Source organism: Pelodiscus sinensis, chromosome 1 (assembly GCF_052426305.1).
Source record: "Pelodiscus sinensis isolate ZL-2025 chromosome 1, ASM5242630v1, whole genome shotgun sequence".
NCBI lineage: Eukaryota > Metazoa > Chordata > Testudines > Trionychidae > Pelodiscus > Pelodiscus sinensis.
In genome coordinates, this window is record NC_143052.1 from 318,473,634 (window position 1) to 318,492,947 (window position 19,314).

General features: G+C 39.5%; 1 protein-coding gene across 6 annotated transcripts in view; it reads right to left on the reverse strand.

Moving 5' to 3' along the window:
* Positions 1-1,200: 1,200 nt before the first annotated feature.
* PDGFD (platelet derived growth factor D) overlaps positions 1,201-19,314 on the reverse strand; it is a 208,380-nt gene continuing 190,266 nt past the window's right edge. For 2 of the 6 annotated variants that reach the window (XM_089775665.1, XM_089775668.1), the window contains 2 exons: positions 15,732-15,946; positions 1,201-4,827 (listed from right to left, as the gene is read on the reverse strand). In XM_089775665.1, coding sequence (XP_089631791.1) covers positions 4,693-4,827; positions 15,732-15,946 — 350 coding nt within the window. In that variant the 3' untranslated portion in view covers positions 1,201-4,692. The remainder of the gene's footprint in view (positions 4,828-15,731; positions 15,947-19,314) is intronic. The other 4 variants (XM_089775666.1, XM_089775669.1, XM_089775664.1 and 1 more) reach the window with 2 other exon arrangements.

Sequence of the window (19,314 nt, forward strand, 5' to 3'; positions counted from 1 at the left end):
TGTTGGCTCTTACTTTTGTGTTCAGTGGGGGCTGCTGACTGGGCCTCCAAAAGTCCGGTTCGTGGTTCAGTGGGGTCAAGGCAGGCTCCCATAACCCCACATATGGCTCCTAAGCACAGGTGTGGCTATAGGAGTGGGTGCACACTGCCTCTACCCCAAGAGCAGGCTTCCACAGCCCCCATTAGCCAGGAACTGCCACTAATGGGAACTGCAGGGACTGCACTTGTGAGCAGGGGAAGAATGCAGAGCTCCCTGGCCCCATGGCCTAAGAGCCAGACATGGTGACTGCTTCTGGGAGCAAACTGAGGTAAGTGCCACCCTGAACCCCCTCCTGCTTCCCAGCCCCTGACCCACACTGGAACTCCATGCTGCACCTGAGCTCCTTCCCAGAGCCCACCCCCCCCACCCTCCCTCTCACAGCCCAACCCCTGCTCCAGCCCTGAGTCCTATCCTGTACTCCAAACCCTTCCTCTCCAACCCCACCCTAGATCCTGCACCCCTCACCCCCTCCCTCACCTAACCCTCTGCCCCAGTCCAAAACCCCCTTCCGTAGCCTGAAGCTCTCATTTCTGACCCCCAATATGGAGCCTGTGCTCTCAGCTGAAGAGCTCCCCCCTGTCAAACATCTCAACTTCCTGGCCCAGTCTAGTGAAAGTGAGTAAGGGTGGGGGAGAGCACGTGATGGATGGAGGGGGGATGGAGTGCGCAAAGAAAGGGCAGATCTGGGGTGAGGCAAAGGTATTAGGTTTGTACAATTAGAAAGTTGGCAACCCTAAGTGGGGGAGAGGGGAGCAAAGGTTTAAGGAACTTTCCCTCTTTGCCCTCCACAGGCACAAAATCAGGCACAACAGTGGCCTTGAGAACACAGGTCCTGCTCACTTCTAGAGCCCCTGGGGGACCCAGTCAACCCAAATCGAGGCAGGGAACTATTGGGGAAAAGTGGGACCGTAGCTCTGCTGGCTGGCTGCAGTGAGGAGAATGTGCTTGACCATTCCAACAGCGCATGTTACCCCTTCCTTCCTGGTACATGGTCCCCTGGAACTACTCACAAGAACCATTCTTAAAGGCACTATTTGGCCCAGAAAGGATCGTATGATCTCAGTCAAAAATACTTTGTATTAGTGAGTTCAAGTCAATCTGTGTAGCTTTTAATTATACCCTAAAAATCACTCAGAATTGCATCTTTCAAAAGCAGTATTTATTTTCAAGGGGAAAAAAAGAAAAATATTATATATTGAATGCAGTACAAAAGCCTTTCTAGAAAAGCTGCATTTAATTGATAACAATATATATATATATATATATATATATATATATATATATATATATATATATATATATATATTGCATTTGACAAAGTAGGTTCTAACCTAGATGATTACACAAAATAAGAAAGCTAGTGAGTTGCTTGAAATTATGGCTCTATTTATGGTTCCTTTGAAAGTTATATTTATATTTTGGGTTTTAAATTCCTTGAACAACAACAAAAAATAGCTGTTTTTTTTAAGAGAGATGATTCTTAAGTTAAAAATAACACATAAACAATATAGAAGCTATTAAACATATAGAAGCTATTACAAAGTACAACAAAGGAAAAATAAAGGAGAGAGAAACATGCATCTTTGCATTTTCTGGCAATAAATAAAAAGCTAGGGTCTTATTACTGTTTGACTCTATCATGACTTATTGCAGCTTGGATTGTGGTTTATTAGAAGCTTTGTTTTGTTCAGTCACACTACACATTATCCTCTTTACTGCTTCAACTCAAAGCATCCATTTGAATCCTGTTTATTCTTCATTGGCCTGTGACATAGAAACCATCATCTTCGTAGCAAATTCTGGCAGTTGGTGGCCATTTAATCATTGGTTCCCAATCATTGCTGCTAAGTGTAATAGGAATGTGTTTTTTCCATTTAAGCCACAGTTCAGAAAAAGCACTTAAATGCCTAACTTTAAACTAATATGTAGTCTTACTGACATTGCAGGGCCTAATACTCTAGTTTTTTTCTCAAATGAAATGCTTTTGTGCTGAGCCCTGGCGTACCATTATTGCCTGCACTTAATTGAATTGTGCAGTATCTGGTTGGCACAGCTGAGAACTTGTTCTGGCAGAGCTGCCCAAAAGAGTTGGGAATCAACAAACAAGACAAAAGTAAAAAGTAAAAAGAAACCATGTGCTTATAATAGAAATCCACAAACTTTAACCAGGCCTCTTTTTGCTAAAGGGCAGCCAGAAATGCCCAGCAAGGAGAGTGGCTGTATTGGTGTCAAGTGCCGATTTTTTCCCCAAAATAAGTAAGATTGGCCACTCTTGGTATTAAGCTTAGAGAAGAAAAAGAATGAAATTGCCTTTGTACAACCCTGAAATAACTAATACATCTGGCAATGTTTGGTCTCAGTGCTGTTCTTTAAACTGAATTGCTTTGAAAAATAATGAATAATTTCCCTTATCAGTCTTCAAGCACCTTTTGAAATAGACTTGTGGGAGCCAGAGAGTAAAAATTAATATAAATATATTTTTAAAAAATCAAAACAAAAATATTTCAAATGTTCAACTAAAGTAGAAAAACTAATACTATACTCACAATATTTATAGGAAATATATATAATACCATGAGCTTTCGTGGGCACAACCCATTTCTTCAGATGAAGAAGTTTCATCTGAAGAAGTGGGTTGTACCCACAAAAGCTCATGGTACCATCTACATTTTTTGTTTGTTTCTAAGATGCTGCAGAATTATTCATTGTTTTTTAATTGTTTTTCAGTTACAGACTAACAACTCTACTCCTCTTAGAATATTTATAGAGTATGTTTTGGGAAAGGGTTGGTAAAGTTATAAAAACAAAGATCAGGTAACATAGTTTACTTGATGAAGGAACTAATTCAGAATACTATGGCATTTTTATAATTTAGAGCTCTGATTTTATTACCAAAACCCCAATAATTTAAGAAGTTCTTCATATTATGTGATTGTATGAGCCAATTTCAGTTAATGAATACACTACTATTGTAAGACCTCTTCTCTCTCTCCAATAGACAGGAACACAGAGGCAACACACATAAAAAGGAATGAATGCAGCTTTGGTATACTGTTAAATAGAGACCCATGGTCATTAAATGTTCCACCCCATTTTCTCTGTTACATTCACAATAAAAAGTTCAGTTCTCTTTCAGGTTTATACAAAGTATACATTTTACACTGGACCATTTTCAGAGCAGAGTATTAAAGCTAGTTCGGCCAGCAGGTTTTTTTTTCCTTTTTCTTTTTTAGTCAGAGCCCTTTGGCAAAGGAAGCTATGCTAGAGCTTTTAAGGTGCTCAATTTTATTAAGAGGAGAATGATTATTTCTGTGAAAATTAATGGATGCTGACAATGTTTCAAAAGACAGATGTGGCATAATGAATTAATATGCCTCAGCAAAATGTAGTCCAAGAGCTATTCAGTGCCAACAGTCTGATCATGGCAATATATACTACTGAGATTACTATATATACTGGCAAGGTTATAGTACTCTTTATTTAAAAAAACAAATGAAACAATAGTGATATTTAATTTGTTCTCTAAAAGCTAGAACACTGTAGTTTGTTTCCAACTTACATGCAAGAAAAGTGAGTATTTTGAGCCACTAAGATGTTCTATTTTGACTGTGTTTCTAGAAACACAGTGAAGAAGAAAATGTCTTTGAGCCTGATCCTGAGAAATTATACACAACTTTTAGTAGGTGGCAGGCCTTCAATGGGAACTGGTGGTACTCGGGTACATATTCTTGTGTAAAGCACCAACTGATTTCAATATTTTGCTGGAATTTGACTTCACATTAAGCATGTTGTTTTCTATTTGTGTATGTGTGTGTATGTTTCCAAGAAGCAAGGAGGTTTTCCACCTCGAAGCTAGATTAAACTGGATTAACCATTCTTTATGAATACTGGATCAAATTTAGTCCTCATTTGCACTCGTGTAAACCAACTGACTTCAATAGAGTTGGGGAGTTATAAGTGAGGGTAGAATTTGGATGTGGATGCATCAAAGAGGTTATGTCTAGACTAGGAAGTTTTTTTGGGATACCAGAGGCATCCCGGAAAAACTCCGCCACATCCAGGGAACATGTCTACCCTTCCAACATTTTTTGTTGAAGAGCAGACACGCTCTTTTGGAAGCCCTGTATTCCTCATTTTATGAGGAATAAGGGCTCTTCTGAAAGAGAAAGTTTTTCCGAAATTTGGCCCCATGTAGACCAATCAGAAAACTGTACACAAATTACAGTGAGCAATTTGCGTACCTTTTTCTGAAAAAAAGTGGCAGTCTAGACATAGCCAGAGATAGAGATAAAGCTAGAGATATATAAGGTTAACTCAGATATCTCAGTGGAACGGCCATCCAGGGATTTAGCTACACGATTTAGTGGGAATTATGTTGTTATATCTTATAGTCAACTGAGAAAACCTCAACTGGCTGAATATATTGCTAAACCTAAATCTACATTCTTGGATGCTAATACACAATCTACGATATATCTTTTTAGCTGCCATGGCACTAATCGATATAGCTATGCTGAAACTCAGCATTCATTTTTGCTCATTGCAATGCAGGCTATTAGCAAAGTTTGCTTATCAGTGGAAGAATGTCCTCTGACAGCTCCTGTTTAAAATAAAAGGTCCTTTGAGCTGTAAGTTGTGTGCTTTGTTCTGTTTTTATCGAGGTGGTCTTGAGCTGCAAAGACAATCACAACGCTCATGATGCTCCAGTTGAATATCCACTATGGCCATGTTGTTCTTGGGTCTGCCCTTCCTCCTAGGATGGCCTGACTCAGGGATGAATTTCAGCACCTGGAAAGACAAAAGATGTCAGAATGCTTGCAGCGCTGTTAGAATGAGCGGATTCATGAGAGGCACAAACCCCCACAGTTAGCGGATGAGAGCCCACTAGATGGTGCTGCCTCAAGTATCTCTGCCTTTCTCCCACACTTCTAGGGAGTCATGCAATTAAAGCAGAAGATCCCAGAGTGGATTAAGCATTCAAGAGCAGCAGGGACTGGAGGGAACACAAGCAAGGCAGGGAAAAACACTGCAGAACCAAGGACGCTTATGCTGCCAGGAGACTGGATTCTAAAAGTTGAACTCAGGACATTATTTTCTGTCTGACAGCTGGCTCTGAATGTCTGCTTCCCCAGTGCCCACACTGCCACTCCCTGCCTTTCATACTCCTCCCTATTCAATTTCTCCCTCCCTTTTCTCAGGAATTCACACATTCTTCTGCCTGACTTTTCTCTTCCCGACCCTCTTTTACCTCACTTCTATCATAGGGTATCTAAACCACATACCTCTTTTGAAAGAGGGATGTAAATTAGACATATCAAAATTGCAAATGAAGCCGGGATTTGAATTTCCTGTGCTTCATTTGCATAATCATGTCATGGCGTTCTTTCAAAAAACACCATTTTGAAAGTGAAACAGAGTTCTAGATGCGGTTCTTTTGAAAAGAAAAGAACTTCCTCAAAAAATGAGGTTTACAGGATCTTTCCAAAAAAAGCTTTTCTTTTCGAAAGAACTGCATCTAGTCCGCTGTTTCACTTCTGAAATAGCGTTTTTCGAAAGAATGCTGTGACGCGATTATGCAAATGAAGCACAGGCAATTCAAATCCTGGCTGCATTTGCAATTTTGATGTCTAATTTACATCCCTCTTTCGAAAGAGGGATGTAGTCTAGACATAGCCATATAGAAAAGGACATAGAGAACACAAAGTTTGTTGGGGCTGAACTGTTTTCAAACTCCAACTGCTTCTCTGTAAACAATACATCATAGAGACCATTTCACTGGGCCTTGTCTTTTGAAACAGTCAGGAACGGAATCCAACAGGCCTGTGGAGATTATTTCAGAGCTGAAAATGGATTGTATCTTCAAAGATGCTTTTTGAAACTCATTTTTTAAAATCAAATACAACTGCTGGTGCTGAACCCATGATAAAAATGCTCTTTTTAAAGAAGCCTTTCATCAAAACCTGACAATTTTAAGTGATTGACACTGCAGGATCACAGCTAGGTAGATTTACTTTTTCATTTTAGAGTAAATGGAAGTGTCTGCAGTGGGATGAGAGCAGAAATCTGGGCAGTATTTAAGCTAACAGACCTCCTGGCAGCTTGGGGATTTTCCCTCTGTTTTGTATTAAGAAACATGAGCACACTATATGCGCTTTGCTGATAAGAGGAGAAAAATGAATTGGCAGACTTTTTCTCAGACAAGACAGGAAAGCAGCGTTTGAACAAAATGGAAATTGGGCTGCTTTACTAGCTGATCACAGAACAAACGTTCACAGCTTTTAGTCTAGTTTCCATCAAATAGTCATAGGTTCTGGTAAATACAGGTGAACTGAAAAGAATAAAGTAGTAAGGCCAATTCTGGTGACCATAGTCATTGAAAGAAACCTTTAACTTGGCAATAAAGCAGATTTTTAGGGTTTAGTTGGTCGCTCCTTCAAATGTGAGCGATACTGAATTAATTCAAATAATTCAATAAGGTCACTCCATAATACCAATCTCAACTGTTTCTTGTTTTTGTGACAGCAACAGTATTTTTAATGTTACAAAGTGAAGGATATAAAAATGGAGCAGAATATTCTGGCACTGTGTGCCATTGGACAAGTGAGAAAAAACCTTCATGGTTTTCATATCAGTGATATGCTAAGGAAGCAAAAGCAAGGAGGCTCAGCTTTTCATACCATTTTCTCACAAACTGTGTTTAACTGCAACCATACCCAGATCATCACATAAAAACACTGAATTAATCACAGCCATAAAACCATTACACTAATAAAACAGAATCAGATGGAAGACTTAATCACTGAGTTGGATTTTGTGTTTATTGGGGGTATAAAAACGGTTATTATGGCCTTGTAATGTTTTTCATGCAAATGACTATGTAGCAGCTCAGTAACATGCTACACATTTTTTTGGTAGATGTATTTAAATGGCTCAAAGATTTCAAGGTCAGGAAACTGCATCATTTTTCTCAGGGGGAAATAATGCTTGCTTGTTTTACCCTGCCAAAGGATCTTGCTCACAGAGCTTATATGGAATGAGGATGCGTTTAAAATATTTGAAGAAAAACAGAAAATTAATGAGAAGAAGGAGAAGAAAAAGTCCTTTAAAAGGGAAAAAACAGCTCACCTGTTTAAGCACTAGCTTCTGAGACAATGATTTCTAAAGAGGCCAAAAGCTCAGCTGTCGGAAAAGGATTTAGGGTCATAGTGGATAAATAAGATCTTCTGCAGTGCTGTGACAAAAAGGGCAAATGCGATATATAAATAGGGTAGGGAAGTGATTAGACGTAGGGAAGTGATTATACTTCTGTATAGGGCACTGCTTAGTCTGATATTGGAACAGTGAATACAATTCTGATGGCTGCATTTTTTAAACATGTTGAAAAGCTGGAAAGGATGAGGAAAAAAATGTTTCAAAGGCTGGTGGGGAAAAAACGAATGCAGTAACAGAATTAAAGAACTCAGTCTGTTTTGTTTATGAACAAGATTGAGAGGCTAAATGTTTACAATGTATAAGTGCCTTGATAAGAAGAAAATCTCAGGTAATTAAGCACTTTTTAATTTAGCAGAGAAATGCAGAAACAAGAACAAATGGCTGGAAGCTGAAGACAAATTTCCATTAATAATTAGACACAATTCTTTAAAAGTGAGGCTTGAAAAGTGGAAGAAATTGCCCATGCAATAAGGAGAAGGAATGCTTTCCATGTATTGTGAACTGCCTGAAGTTTGAGTTGATATACAACCTACACTCCTGCAGAGACCAGAAAAATTGTCTGATTGTCTAGATGTGCTCTCCATCCCACTGTGAAAGGCATCCATAATGAGAGTCTCTGTACATGGTGCAATGGATCTGGAGTCAGAACAGGCATGATTTGATATCTGGAACATTGGGCATAGTAGACACCTCAAATATGAGAGATTCCATGGGGGGAGGCTCTCCAGTTCCTGAAACCTGAAATAACTAAATTAATCAAATTTTAAAAATAATTTATAATTATTTACAGCTTTGAAGGTCACGCAGGAATGCTGAAAAGACTATGGACAATGGCGACTTCCATCCCAGACCTGCAGGGTGCAGGTGTAGGCCAATGGACACTGCTACTGAGTCCCAGGCATACAGAGTGCATGTGCACCCAACGAAGAATAGCGACAGGGACTGAAAGAAGAACTAACAAACTTTCACTCTAGATTTTTTCCACTCTACCTAAACCTAGATCACAGCCTCTCTCATTGGTGTCATCGCCATCAATTACACTTTAATAAGGCCTAAACTGAAATCTTATTTCCTCTTTCCAATCATTCCCTCTCCCTGAGGAACACACCCATTATCCTCCTGGTCACTCAGTCTTGTTACCCGGGAGTCATCTTTTACTCCTCCTGCTGCTTCTTGCATTTCTATTTTGCCTGTATATAAATCCTGTGAAGATCTCATTCTTCCCTGTCTTGATCACTGTACCTCACCCTCTTAAGTCTCTTTTGCTAACACATACAGTCACTGCCTTGTCAGATCACACATAAAACCAGACCACCTTCCTTGCCCATTGATCTGACCACATCAATTCCTTTCTGAATGAATCCCTTCTCAGGGAGCTCTTATTGTCTGTTACTGCATTGCCTCTCCAACCTGTACTTGTGTCCCCTGAAAGAAAAAGAAAACCTAACATTTCTGTATTGCACCACACCATACACATCAGTAACCACACTACCTTCTTCCTGTGATGTTCACCTCTTCTCTCCAATGCTCTTCTGTATTGTCTTACCACTACCACTACTCCGCCTCTGCTACCTGGTGACTGACGAAGTCTGCTTTTTCATGGCTTGTGACAAAATTCAGTCTTGGCATATGTATTCTGAGAGGACTAGCAGATACTTGGGTACAGCCCAAAATAAAAAAAAATACCATTGCTAATAATATTTGGAATTCTGTGCTACCTCTCAGATCCTAAGCCATGCATTCTACATCATGCAACTTAAAGTGGCTCTAAAAGTATTAGAATAAGAGGAAAGAGAAATGAATGTCTGTTAACATTCAGACACACAGTAAAAAAGGCAACAGGCCTTTGCATGACAGACAGGTCAAAAAGTGGGTAAAGGTGCAAGAGAGGGCCTCAACACTTTCCGTTTTCCTTAAATGCTTCTCAGCTGTCTTGCGCAGCACAGTGTTTGTGGAGAAGGTTTATATACTGTGACAAATTCCAGTTACCGCCTTAAGGGTGCTCATCCCTCATGGAAACTCATTTCACATCTCATCAGTTACAGCAATGAGATGGGGAAACTGATTTCTTGTTTCTTAGAGGTATGAACATGCTGGGTGGATGGCATAGGCTCAGTCCTAGCAGCATAAAGAATTGGACTGAGATCATCCATGGGATTTTTTTTTCTCAATGGGCTGAGTCTATGCTCTCTTCAATTTTAAAATATAAGATTTCTCACTGAAACAACTATTCTATTTATTTCCATGGAGAATGGGATGCAGCGGCAAATGTGTTTTCATTTCAGGTCTGTCTCAGCAAGTTAGATGAAAGCAGACATGGACATTTGATTAAAGTGGGCTGGATTCATTTACATTAATGATTATTGCTTTGTCTTTCCTTTGTGAGGAGCCCAGTGGTGTGCCTGATGGAATTACTTACTGAAGAATGCGATTTAAAGAAGCTTTTAAAACGAATTAATGCACACAATGTAAAGACCAGCCAGTTTGGTTTGCAGGGGTTCATGCCCACCTGTTTTAAATTTTGATTGAAGTGTGCTTGTCTGCCTTGTATTCTGGGCTCATATAAACTAGTTTTCTTTAATTTTACATTGGAACAATGAGAAATCATCCTGCTTCACAAGATTTCTGTTCAGAACCATAACATGGGCAGTCTTTTCAAATCAAGGCCCAATTTAAGTCCAAAGGTTTTTGCAGATTTTGGCAAACTTGCCCTACATTTCAGGGGTATAAAAAACTTTTATGTCTCACTAGTTACATTTTGCAATGTATTAGAGCAGTGGGGGCACCCACAATAGGACATTTTCATATTTCCTGCTGCCTGGTAGTTAATACCCTATAAATGGACAGGAAAGGGCAGAATTTTATACTGTTGGTGGAGTTTCTGAAGAACTAAAGCAGCTGTCTGAGAAAATTAAAGATCACATGACAGCTGTTAGTCATGTTGCTTAATGTACTAGTATAGGGTGTTTAGACATCCTAGTGATGGCCAAGGTCTAAGAATGTGATGAAAATAGAAGAGGGATCTTAACAAAGATAAAAAATACCTGGAAAAATAACTCTTTCAAACTTCTCTCTCAGCACAGTTAGTATCTGAAACAACCTCTCAGTGGAGTGTATGCAACTCGCTGGATAACTGGGAGATGCTGACTGCAAGGTGGGAAAGGAGAAGGCTGTTGCCGAAACATGTGCCTTTCCTGGTTCAACCCTAAATGAGAGTTTCACTGTTGAGAGTGACATGAAGGCTTTCTCAGGCACACTCAAAGATGAGGCTGACCTCAAACACTACTCAATTTCCTGTGTGATTGGCCAACAAATCAACACCACTGAGGAGAAAAATGTTGAGAAAAATGATGACAAATGGTGACCGTAGATCCAACAACAGCAGTCCAATAGTTCAGGCTCCAACAGACTGTTTAGGCAAAGTTAACACCAGGAATAGTGAAGGCCTTGAGCAGTTTCACCTATTATGAATGTCTTATGAACTACATTATCTTATGCCACCATTTGTTCTCTTTGGCATGTAAAATATATTACACTTAATCTTAGCTCTGAATGTGGCCCTTACCTTAAACTGGAAGTGGAGATTTTAAAGGGAATAAAGGAAATAAACAGCTTTTGTGATATAAAAATAAATAAGAAGCCCTCCCACTCCATTCATGATTTACAATGTTCTTATTAAATCTCAATGGCTATGTCTACACTAGCTGCTTCTTGTGCAAGAACTCTTTTGTGGAAGAATTCTTGTGCAAAAACTCTTCCAGAAGAGAGCGTCTACACTGGCATGTGCTTTTGCGCAAGAGATGTGCTTTTGTGCAAGAGCATCCATGCCAGTGTAGACGCTCTCTTGCACAAGAAAGCTCCGATGGCCATTTTAACCATAGGGTTTTCTTGCGCATGAACAGTTGCGCAAAAGGGTTTATTCCTGAGGGGGAGCGTCAGAGTTCTGGTGCAAGAAGCCCTGATTTCATACAGTAGAACATCAGTTTACTTGCGCAAGATCACGCGGCTTGTGTAGACAGGCAGCAAGTTTTTGCGCAAGAACGGCAGCTTTTGTGCAAGATTGTGCCAGTGTAGACACAGTCAATGGGTTTTAGATCAGGCTTTTAAACAACAAAGCAGCTACATACAGGTTGAACCTCTCTGGTTTGGAACTCTTGGGTCTGGCAACATTTATAGTCCAGCAAGACCACAGATGTTAGTAGACCAGAGTGTCCCTGGGGCTGTGAGCTGGGAGTCTGGTGGAGCCATCAGCAAAGCCTAGTCAGCAGCTGCTGGAGGTCAGCAGCAGGGTGGAGCCTGGCCAGCCTGGCAGCCCCAGGAGCCAGGAGTGCAGCCTGACAGCTGCCAGGGGCTCGGAGAGCAGCCTGGCCATCCCGGCCGCTGCCTGGGACTGGGAGTGTAGCCCGCACAGCCCAGCATTCACCAGGGGTCAGGAGCCGAGAATGCATCCCGGCTGCCTTGGGGATGGGAGCACAGTCAGGTTGGCAGCTGCATGGGTCTGGGAGCAAGACTGGCAGCCAGAAGGGGAGCCATCTGGGAAGCCGGCAACCTCAGGAGAGCCTGACCTCCCCTGGTCCAGCAAACTCCTTTATCTGGAACCTGCCAGGTCTTGAGGGTGCTGGCCCATGGAGGTCCAACCTGCAGCTTTAAAATTGATAAATCTGTGTCCTTCTCATGATGCCTCCACTCCCAAACTCTTTCCTAAGTAAAATAAGGAAATTCATCCCTGTAGGATAGAGTTAAATTTATATTTATAGGTGCCTGGTCATTCAAAGCTGAAACACTGTCTTTAACTCATACTGATCTGATAGATAAAAAGCACAGTAGAATAAATTAATGAAAAAGATTTAATATGACCTGTGAATTTAGCAAGTTATGTTTTTGGGAAACATAGGCAGTGGCATACTGATTCCGAGAAATGTTTAATTATCTGCAATATTGTTTTAGCTGTGTTGATCCTAGGACCTGAATAAGAGCTCTGCATAGCTTGAAAGCTCGTCTCTTTCACCAGAAGAAGTTTGTCAAATAAAAGATATTACCTCATCTGCCTTGTTTCTCTGTTGCTTTATTAATCTGCTATCCCATTACAACAGTACCAAATGCATCAAAATGCATAATGACAAACAATTATCAAATAGCATGTTTATGGAGGAAGTGTCTTCCTAAGTGCAGTCCATAATTAGCTTATGCCCTGAAGCTGATATGACCAAAGTTCATATTTATGTGTCTAATCCTTATTGAATCCTTTTATGCCATGTGTTGCAGTAATATTTTGGGGTAGTTTTTTATGTGCAAAACATCATTTTGCGGTTTATATTTTTAAATGTTTTGCCTTTGTCTTCACTGAGTCTTGTCTTGTTCCTTTGTTAAGGAAAAACATAAAATTGAAGGGCTTGATGTCCCTTCTTTTGACCATTCATTAATGTTATCTATCATGTCCTCTTATTTGGCTCCTCTCTAAATAGTTCTAAACCTTTAAATCACTTCTTATATAGAAGTTTTCTATTTGTCACCCTTCCCTGGAAATTTTCTATTTCTGCCAGAATCTTCTAAGACTTAATGAACAAAACTGAATTCAGTACTCCAGATGATGATGAACCATATACATGTGTTATGGCATGATAAACATTTTCTATCTTATTCTCTATGGCCCTCTATTCCTACAACGTAATATATTGTTTGCTTTTTTCCCCACCAATGTATTGAGAAAGAGTTTTCATTAAGCTGTCCACAATGATACCTTGGGTCAATTCTCCTCTGAATTTTAACCTGTGCATGGAGTTGAATGTCAGGCCCAAATTTGGCCTTCAGTCTTTTTTTCCAGAATTGTTGCACATTGTTCCTTCTAACGTGCACTGGTTGGCATTTGCCTACACTACATTTTGTCAGACTTTATGTTAGGTACTGCAAAAATTCCTCATGGCATTCACTAGTCTTGACTCATGTATTATGTGTAAATTTTACCACATCACAATTTGCCTACTTTCAGATCAATAATAAATACATTAAACATCCCCGAGTCTGAAAGCTTGGGAAAACGACAAGTTAGCTTCTTTCTATGCTGAAAACTGCCCATTCATTTCTACTCTTTGCTGTCTATCTAACTGGTTTCTAATCCATGACAGATCATGTTTTGTAGATTATAAACTCTTTGGAGGAAGCATATCTTTTAAAACTCTCTAAACTGTTATACAAAGCTGTGGTGTCATATAAATACATATATAAAGAAGCCAATGTAACTTATATATCAGCTCATATTCAGCTAGGGGTATTATAAATCTAAGAGTTTTTTCTCAATTATTTTACCCAAATTGTTTTTCAATTAATTTACCCAGCCTTGAGATACAGTTCTTTGGTCTGTAATTATACCAGTGTCATCTCATGTATCGTTCTTAAAAATTGGTACAATTTTAACTTCACTCCAGTTCTTTACAGCAGTGGAACTGAAGCCAAATGTATTTTGTAATACATTTGTGGAAAGACCTTGTGCCTAATAAAGTAGCAATGCTTACTACAGGAAGATAGAGAGCCTGCTTTCCCACGAACTGCCTACGCACCTACGTCTTGACCTCCAACAACATTCTGGCATTCCAGCCCTCAGCCTCTCCTGAGCTAGTGGTTTTGTGATGTGAGCAAACACCTTCTCCAGATTAAGAGTCCTTCAAATTCCTTCTCACTTGTGACCTAAACAAAACAGGAGAACAAAACTCTCACAGGTGAATGTGGTGTCAGACATGAAATCAACATGGCACATGTCCACCTACTGTGGGTTGTTTAAATGGGCAATAACTTTTAATGCTACTGCTTGCAAGCTTGCATATAACATGTTCTTGCATTGCTCATTTTGACTTCCCTCTCCAGTGAGTGAAACGTACTAAACATGAATATCCTTCTCACTTGTGACCTAAACAAAACAGGAGAACAAAACTCTCACAGGTGAATGTGGTGTCAGACATTTGTTCTTATGGGACAAGTGCTGCCCTCACAAAAAATTACTAAGGGAAAAAGTTAGGACAAAAAGGGTCAAAAGCCTCAGACATGCAGGGAAATTGGAAGAGAAGAATCCTGTAGTGCAATGAAAAGGGCTCAGTTTGTTCTTTCCAGTTGTGGCCTTAAGTTAGGCAGGAATGGCAAGAGGAAAAGCAGTTAGACAAAATTATGCTGTAAGAAAAACAGCCCCCTCCCTAAACTAGAAAGTCCCAATGAGCCTAGGAGTTTGTACTACATACAACACTGCAACATACCCCTACTTCTGGCCCTCTCAGTGGATATGTTATATCAGTTTAGGCCCCAGTCTTGCTATCTGATCCAATAGAGTTGGCTTATCCAACTGCATAGAGCCTGCGTAGAGCCAATTGCAAGAGCAGAGCTTCCTAAGACTTTTTTCTAAGACTTCCTTAGGAGTACGGACTCCCACTCATTTTCCAATGGATATCTGACTACCCAACCCTGCTTAATTGCCACTTCTAAATTTGGTTCACTGAGCCTGTGTTGTTGTAATTCATAATTTGCACATAGGAGGGAGGGGGGAAGCACAGAGGAATGCACCAAGAAAAGTAATTAATAGGAATGTGTAAGAAAGGACAAGTTGCAAGCCTACTGAATTTTCCATCTTTTAATGCTGTCTTTGAAACCCTTAGGATAAAACACCAAATTAGGCTCCCTTGCAGATTAATAGAATTGGTGTGTGTAGGTCTAAGAGAGTCTAAGACTTTATTTATGATGAAAGCAACACTGGTTTAATTAATACAAGAAAGCAATTTAAACCAAGTTTATATCTGGTTATATTAGATTGAGTCAATCTGTACCAGTTTTTGGCATGTTAATACAATTGGTGCACTTCTTACTATAGATAAGGCCCAGGTGAATATTGAGAAGGCGTTTCTACTATAGTGTGAGTGCTGTATATTACATTAGACACATGTATATGTTATAACGTATAGCTAGATCATGTCCATGTGTGGATGACATACATTTACTCTGATTTTCAGTGTTGCTGAACTTCTCTAGCTCCATCACATTTTACTGGGTACTGAAGGGGCACTTTGAGTAAGAAGCTGGTAATATGTGTTAAATATAAATGTAATGCCTTCCCATTCCTTGCACCTATATTAGTACATCTCTGCCTTTGCTGTGCAACTGATCTTTGTTCTTTTCTATGGAATAAGGCGTTTTAGCCATGCTCCCTAGTAACTTAGATAAAACTTAGCTTCTGTTTGTTTTTTGCCTATCTCAGCAATAACACTGCACTCATTGCCTTTGTGTACAAGTGCCAATCTCTGGGCATGTTCCCATAAACATGCTGCCCCCAAACAGCAGGCATTCTTATACCTCACATGAAGCTTTCAATGCTTAGGATATAGAAGCACCAGCACAATCAGTGATATCAGCACACACAGGTCTGGGAATTGTATTTATGAGGCTGCTTTAGCATGGAACCCCCAAAGAAATTGCAAAGAAGAAATATAAGAATGAAATACCTCGTGATATTTTTTCACTGTTTTCCCTGCTGTGCACATGCAAGATCTCCAATTCACTGTTCCACAGCCACAATTCCCTCCACAGCGCTGGACCAGGAAGCAACGAGGAAAGAAAACTACATTTGTCAGCTTCAGTTCCTCCCTTAAATTGACAGAGTAGTTCCTTGGAGTGCAGCTGTAACGTTTCACATCATCATTCAATCTGTCCAGGTCAACTGCAAAGCAAAAGTGGTCTTATTTGTAAGGTTGAGTGGGAAGTGTCTTAGACTGAATTGCTCTCTATCATGGGAAGTCACAACACAAGTTTGTGCTCCAGAAGCATCATTCAGAAAATAAATTTTCAATGTAGTTCCTTTCAGGGTAAATATCAGGAACCCAGTTTTTATATGACTGAACATGGTCATCTCAGCCCTGGTTCTGTTCCACTGAATTCCATGGCAAAATGCTCACTGACTTTAATGATGCAAGATCAGGTTTGTAGTGTGTAAAGCACTGAGATGGAAGTCAGGAGATTCCCTGCTCTGTAGCTGACCTGCTGCTGTGTAACTTTGGGAAAATCTCTCCATCTCTCTGTGTCTGTTTCCTCTCCCACCATTTGTCTTGTGTATTTAGGCAGAGACTGTTTTTTATTATGTGTTTATAGAGTACTTAGCACAAAAGACAAAAATTGAGTCAGGACATGTAGTTACTTCTGAAATACAACTAACTAAATAATAAAATATTAAAGTCTAAATACAATTTTAAAAACTTAAAAGGCAACTAGCAGTCTTGCAGCACCTTAGAGACTAACAAAAATGTAGATGGTATCATGAGCTTTTGTGGGCACAATCTACTTAAGAAGTGGGTTGTGCCCATGAAAGCTCATGATATCATCTACATTTTTTGTTAGTTTCTAAGTTGCTGCAAGACTACTTGTTGTTTTTTAAGTTTTTCCAGTTACAGACTAACACAGCAACTCTTGTATCATTTTAAAAGTTTGTTAAATACTCTTATTTCACTGAAATTTCCATCCACAGGTTTTCCACTGAGGTGAGTCATCTGATGTAAAATTACACTCAACAGTGATTTGAAGAATAGTTATAGTTTATGGTTTTAAAATCCAAAATTTTGATAAAAATCTCCCAATGGCAATTTTACAATGAAAAAAGAGGACTAAAATAACCTATTTTAGTTCTTGAAAGTTCTTTTTTGGTTTTGTTTTTTTGTCCTTTTTGTTGGATTCTGTCCCTGTATTTAATGATGAAAAGTTGATCTGTGTCAGCAAGATTACACACTGAAATGAAAACTGTAACTGGTAGGAAAATACACACTAAAATGTACCAGAAATTAACTTCTAAATTGAGAAAAAGTATAATGTATTGCTTGAGAATGAGTCAGAATTTTCACATAAGTAGTCCCCAAGCCACTGCATTAATTCTGATTTACAGGGAGGTGACTTGTAAATATCATGCACTTTTAAATTATGACTTTGAAATATTTACTTGTCCAAGATACATATGCAAATGACTTTAGCAGCAATGGACACATACAAATCAACTTAATTTTTTATGCAATATGTTAACCCAGCTGGGGGAAAGTTAGCAATTAAGTCAGGATTTAGAACATGTTTTAATAGTTGCGATATCATGAGAATCATCTCACCATGTAATATCAACTGTTCTATCCAGAGAGCTAGTATCCCCACAAAGAAGGTACAAAGTCTCCTCTTGAGATGAACATAAAATCAATCAGAGTTACCAGTATAGGCATGCATTGAGGGAAAAAAAATACACTCCAAATGCTCATAGATAGTTCTCAGAGGAATAAAAAAAATTGGTTTCAACAGACTATAGTATGTTCTCTGTGGTTGCAGGCTAATTTTTTCCTAACCCCTTCACCCCTAGTTCCCATAATTCCCATGTGACGAATCCCACCAGTGCTACCGTGTCAAGGCTGTTCCCCACTCTTGCACTCTGTGTGCAAAAGGTGGGGGCCTGCAAGAGACTAAAAATACCTTGCCAATAAAGGCTTGTGTTAAAACTCCCCAAAGTCACAGATTCTATGGCCTTGGATTGGTATCACTGCCACCACCCAAATACGCTACGCAAATTGCACATCATATTTAGATTCTATCTACACAGCACCAAATTTTGAAATAATATACTATTTCAAGACATTTCTTACCCCTCGTGGAACTAGGTTTACAGGGATGGTGAAATAGTATGTCCACTATATTTCGCAATAGCGGATGCGTTCAAAAGATGTGGGGTAGCTATTTCGGGATACCAGTGATATTCCAAACTAGCCTTGCAGTGTAGACGTATCTTTATGCACATGCACCCAAAGCTTGGTTTGCTCACTATTACTTTAACCTATTGGCAATGAGAAAAAGATAACCCAATGGATATGGTGCAGATTCTATCGTTGTGATTAATAGGCTCTCCAGAGGGAAAAGCCTAGTGCTTCAATGTATTGTACCTCATCAATCCAAGCACCTACTGAGTCCGCGGATTTCATCTAGCAGTCTAAATGCTCATCACCCCTGAATTTGATATCTTAGATAGCATGATCCAGATATAATGGGATTAAGACTACAAGGTCACTCATTACTACTGTCAGCTAGAAAAAACGCTGCAGTTCCTTTCTGACTCTGCCCTGTACAACTGCTGTTTTAGGTGGGCCAAACTGAGCAGGCAACATATATGCCTAACAGAAATACTATCTTCTGCATATATCTCAAAGACACACAAGAACTGTGTCCAGTGCATAAGTGACGTTAAAACACCATTTGTAAATCATTAACAAAAGAAAGTTCTCTAAAGACTACTCATTCACGAAAGCCCAGATTTGAACTTTTCTTCTGTCTCCGAATAGTTTTACTTTCTGAAGCCAGTTCACTTCCTAATTCATATAACAACAAGATCTTAAAGCACAGACAGCTTCATGCATCACTGCTGTGACTAAAAGTTAACTGAGTCTTAGTGTGAAATTCTGCTGCTTTACTTATCAAGGGAATGAAACCACTGAAGTCCTTAATTCAAAAGTGGAACTAAAAGGTTCTTCAGATTGGATGCAAATAGCTTCAAAACATTATTACAGAATTTTTGCATCAGACATTCAGTTTAAAGGCAAAGAGAGACATTGAAGACTACAATAGCACACAAGCTGGGATATAAGGCATTAGACACTCAATTTAAGCACCAGCTTAAATCCATTCCTATTGAGGATAGGACTGAAGTATATGCTTAATTTGAAACATTGATTCAATCAGATTTAGGCAGTGCTTAAAACTAAGCACGTAATGTAATGTGAACTGGAATACAGATATTTTATTGAATCATGGGTCGCAGCTATTACTCCTGCTGATCTGATATGGGCCTTTTTCATATGGGCCACAAAGACCTTGGAAGAGAGAAAATCCCTGCTGCTAGCCACAGTGTTTTCACCTCCAAGGAGGATCTTGCTGAACCTTTTTTGACATTCTGGCATAGGTACTCATATGGCCCCATCATTGTAACAAATAAGCATCTCACAGTCTTTAATGTGTTTATCTTCACAAGAGCCTTGTGAGAAAGGAAAGTGTTAGTGTTCCCATTGGATAGCA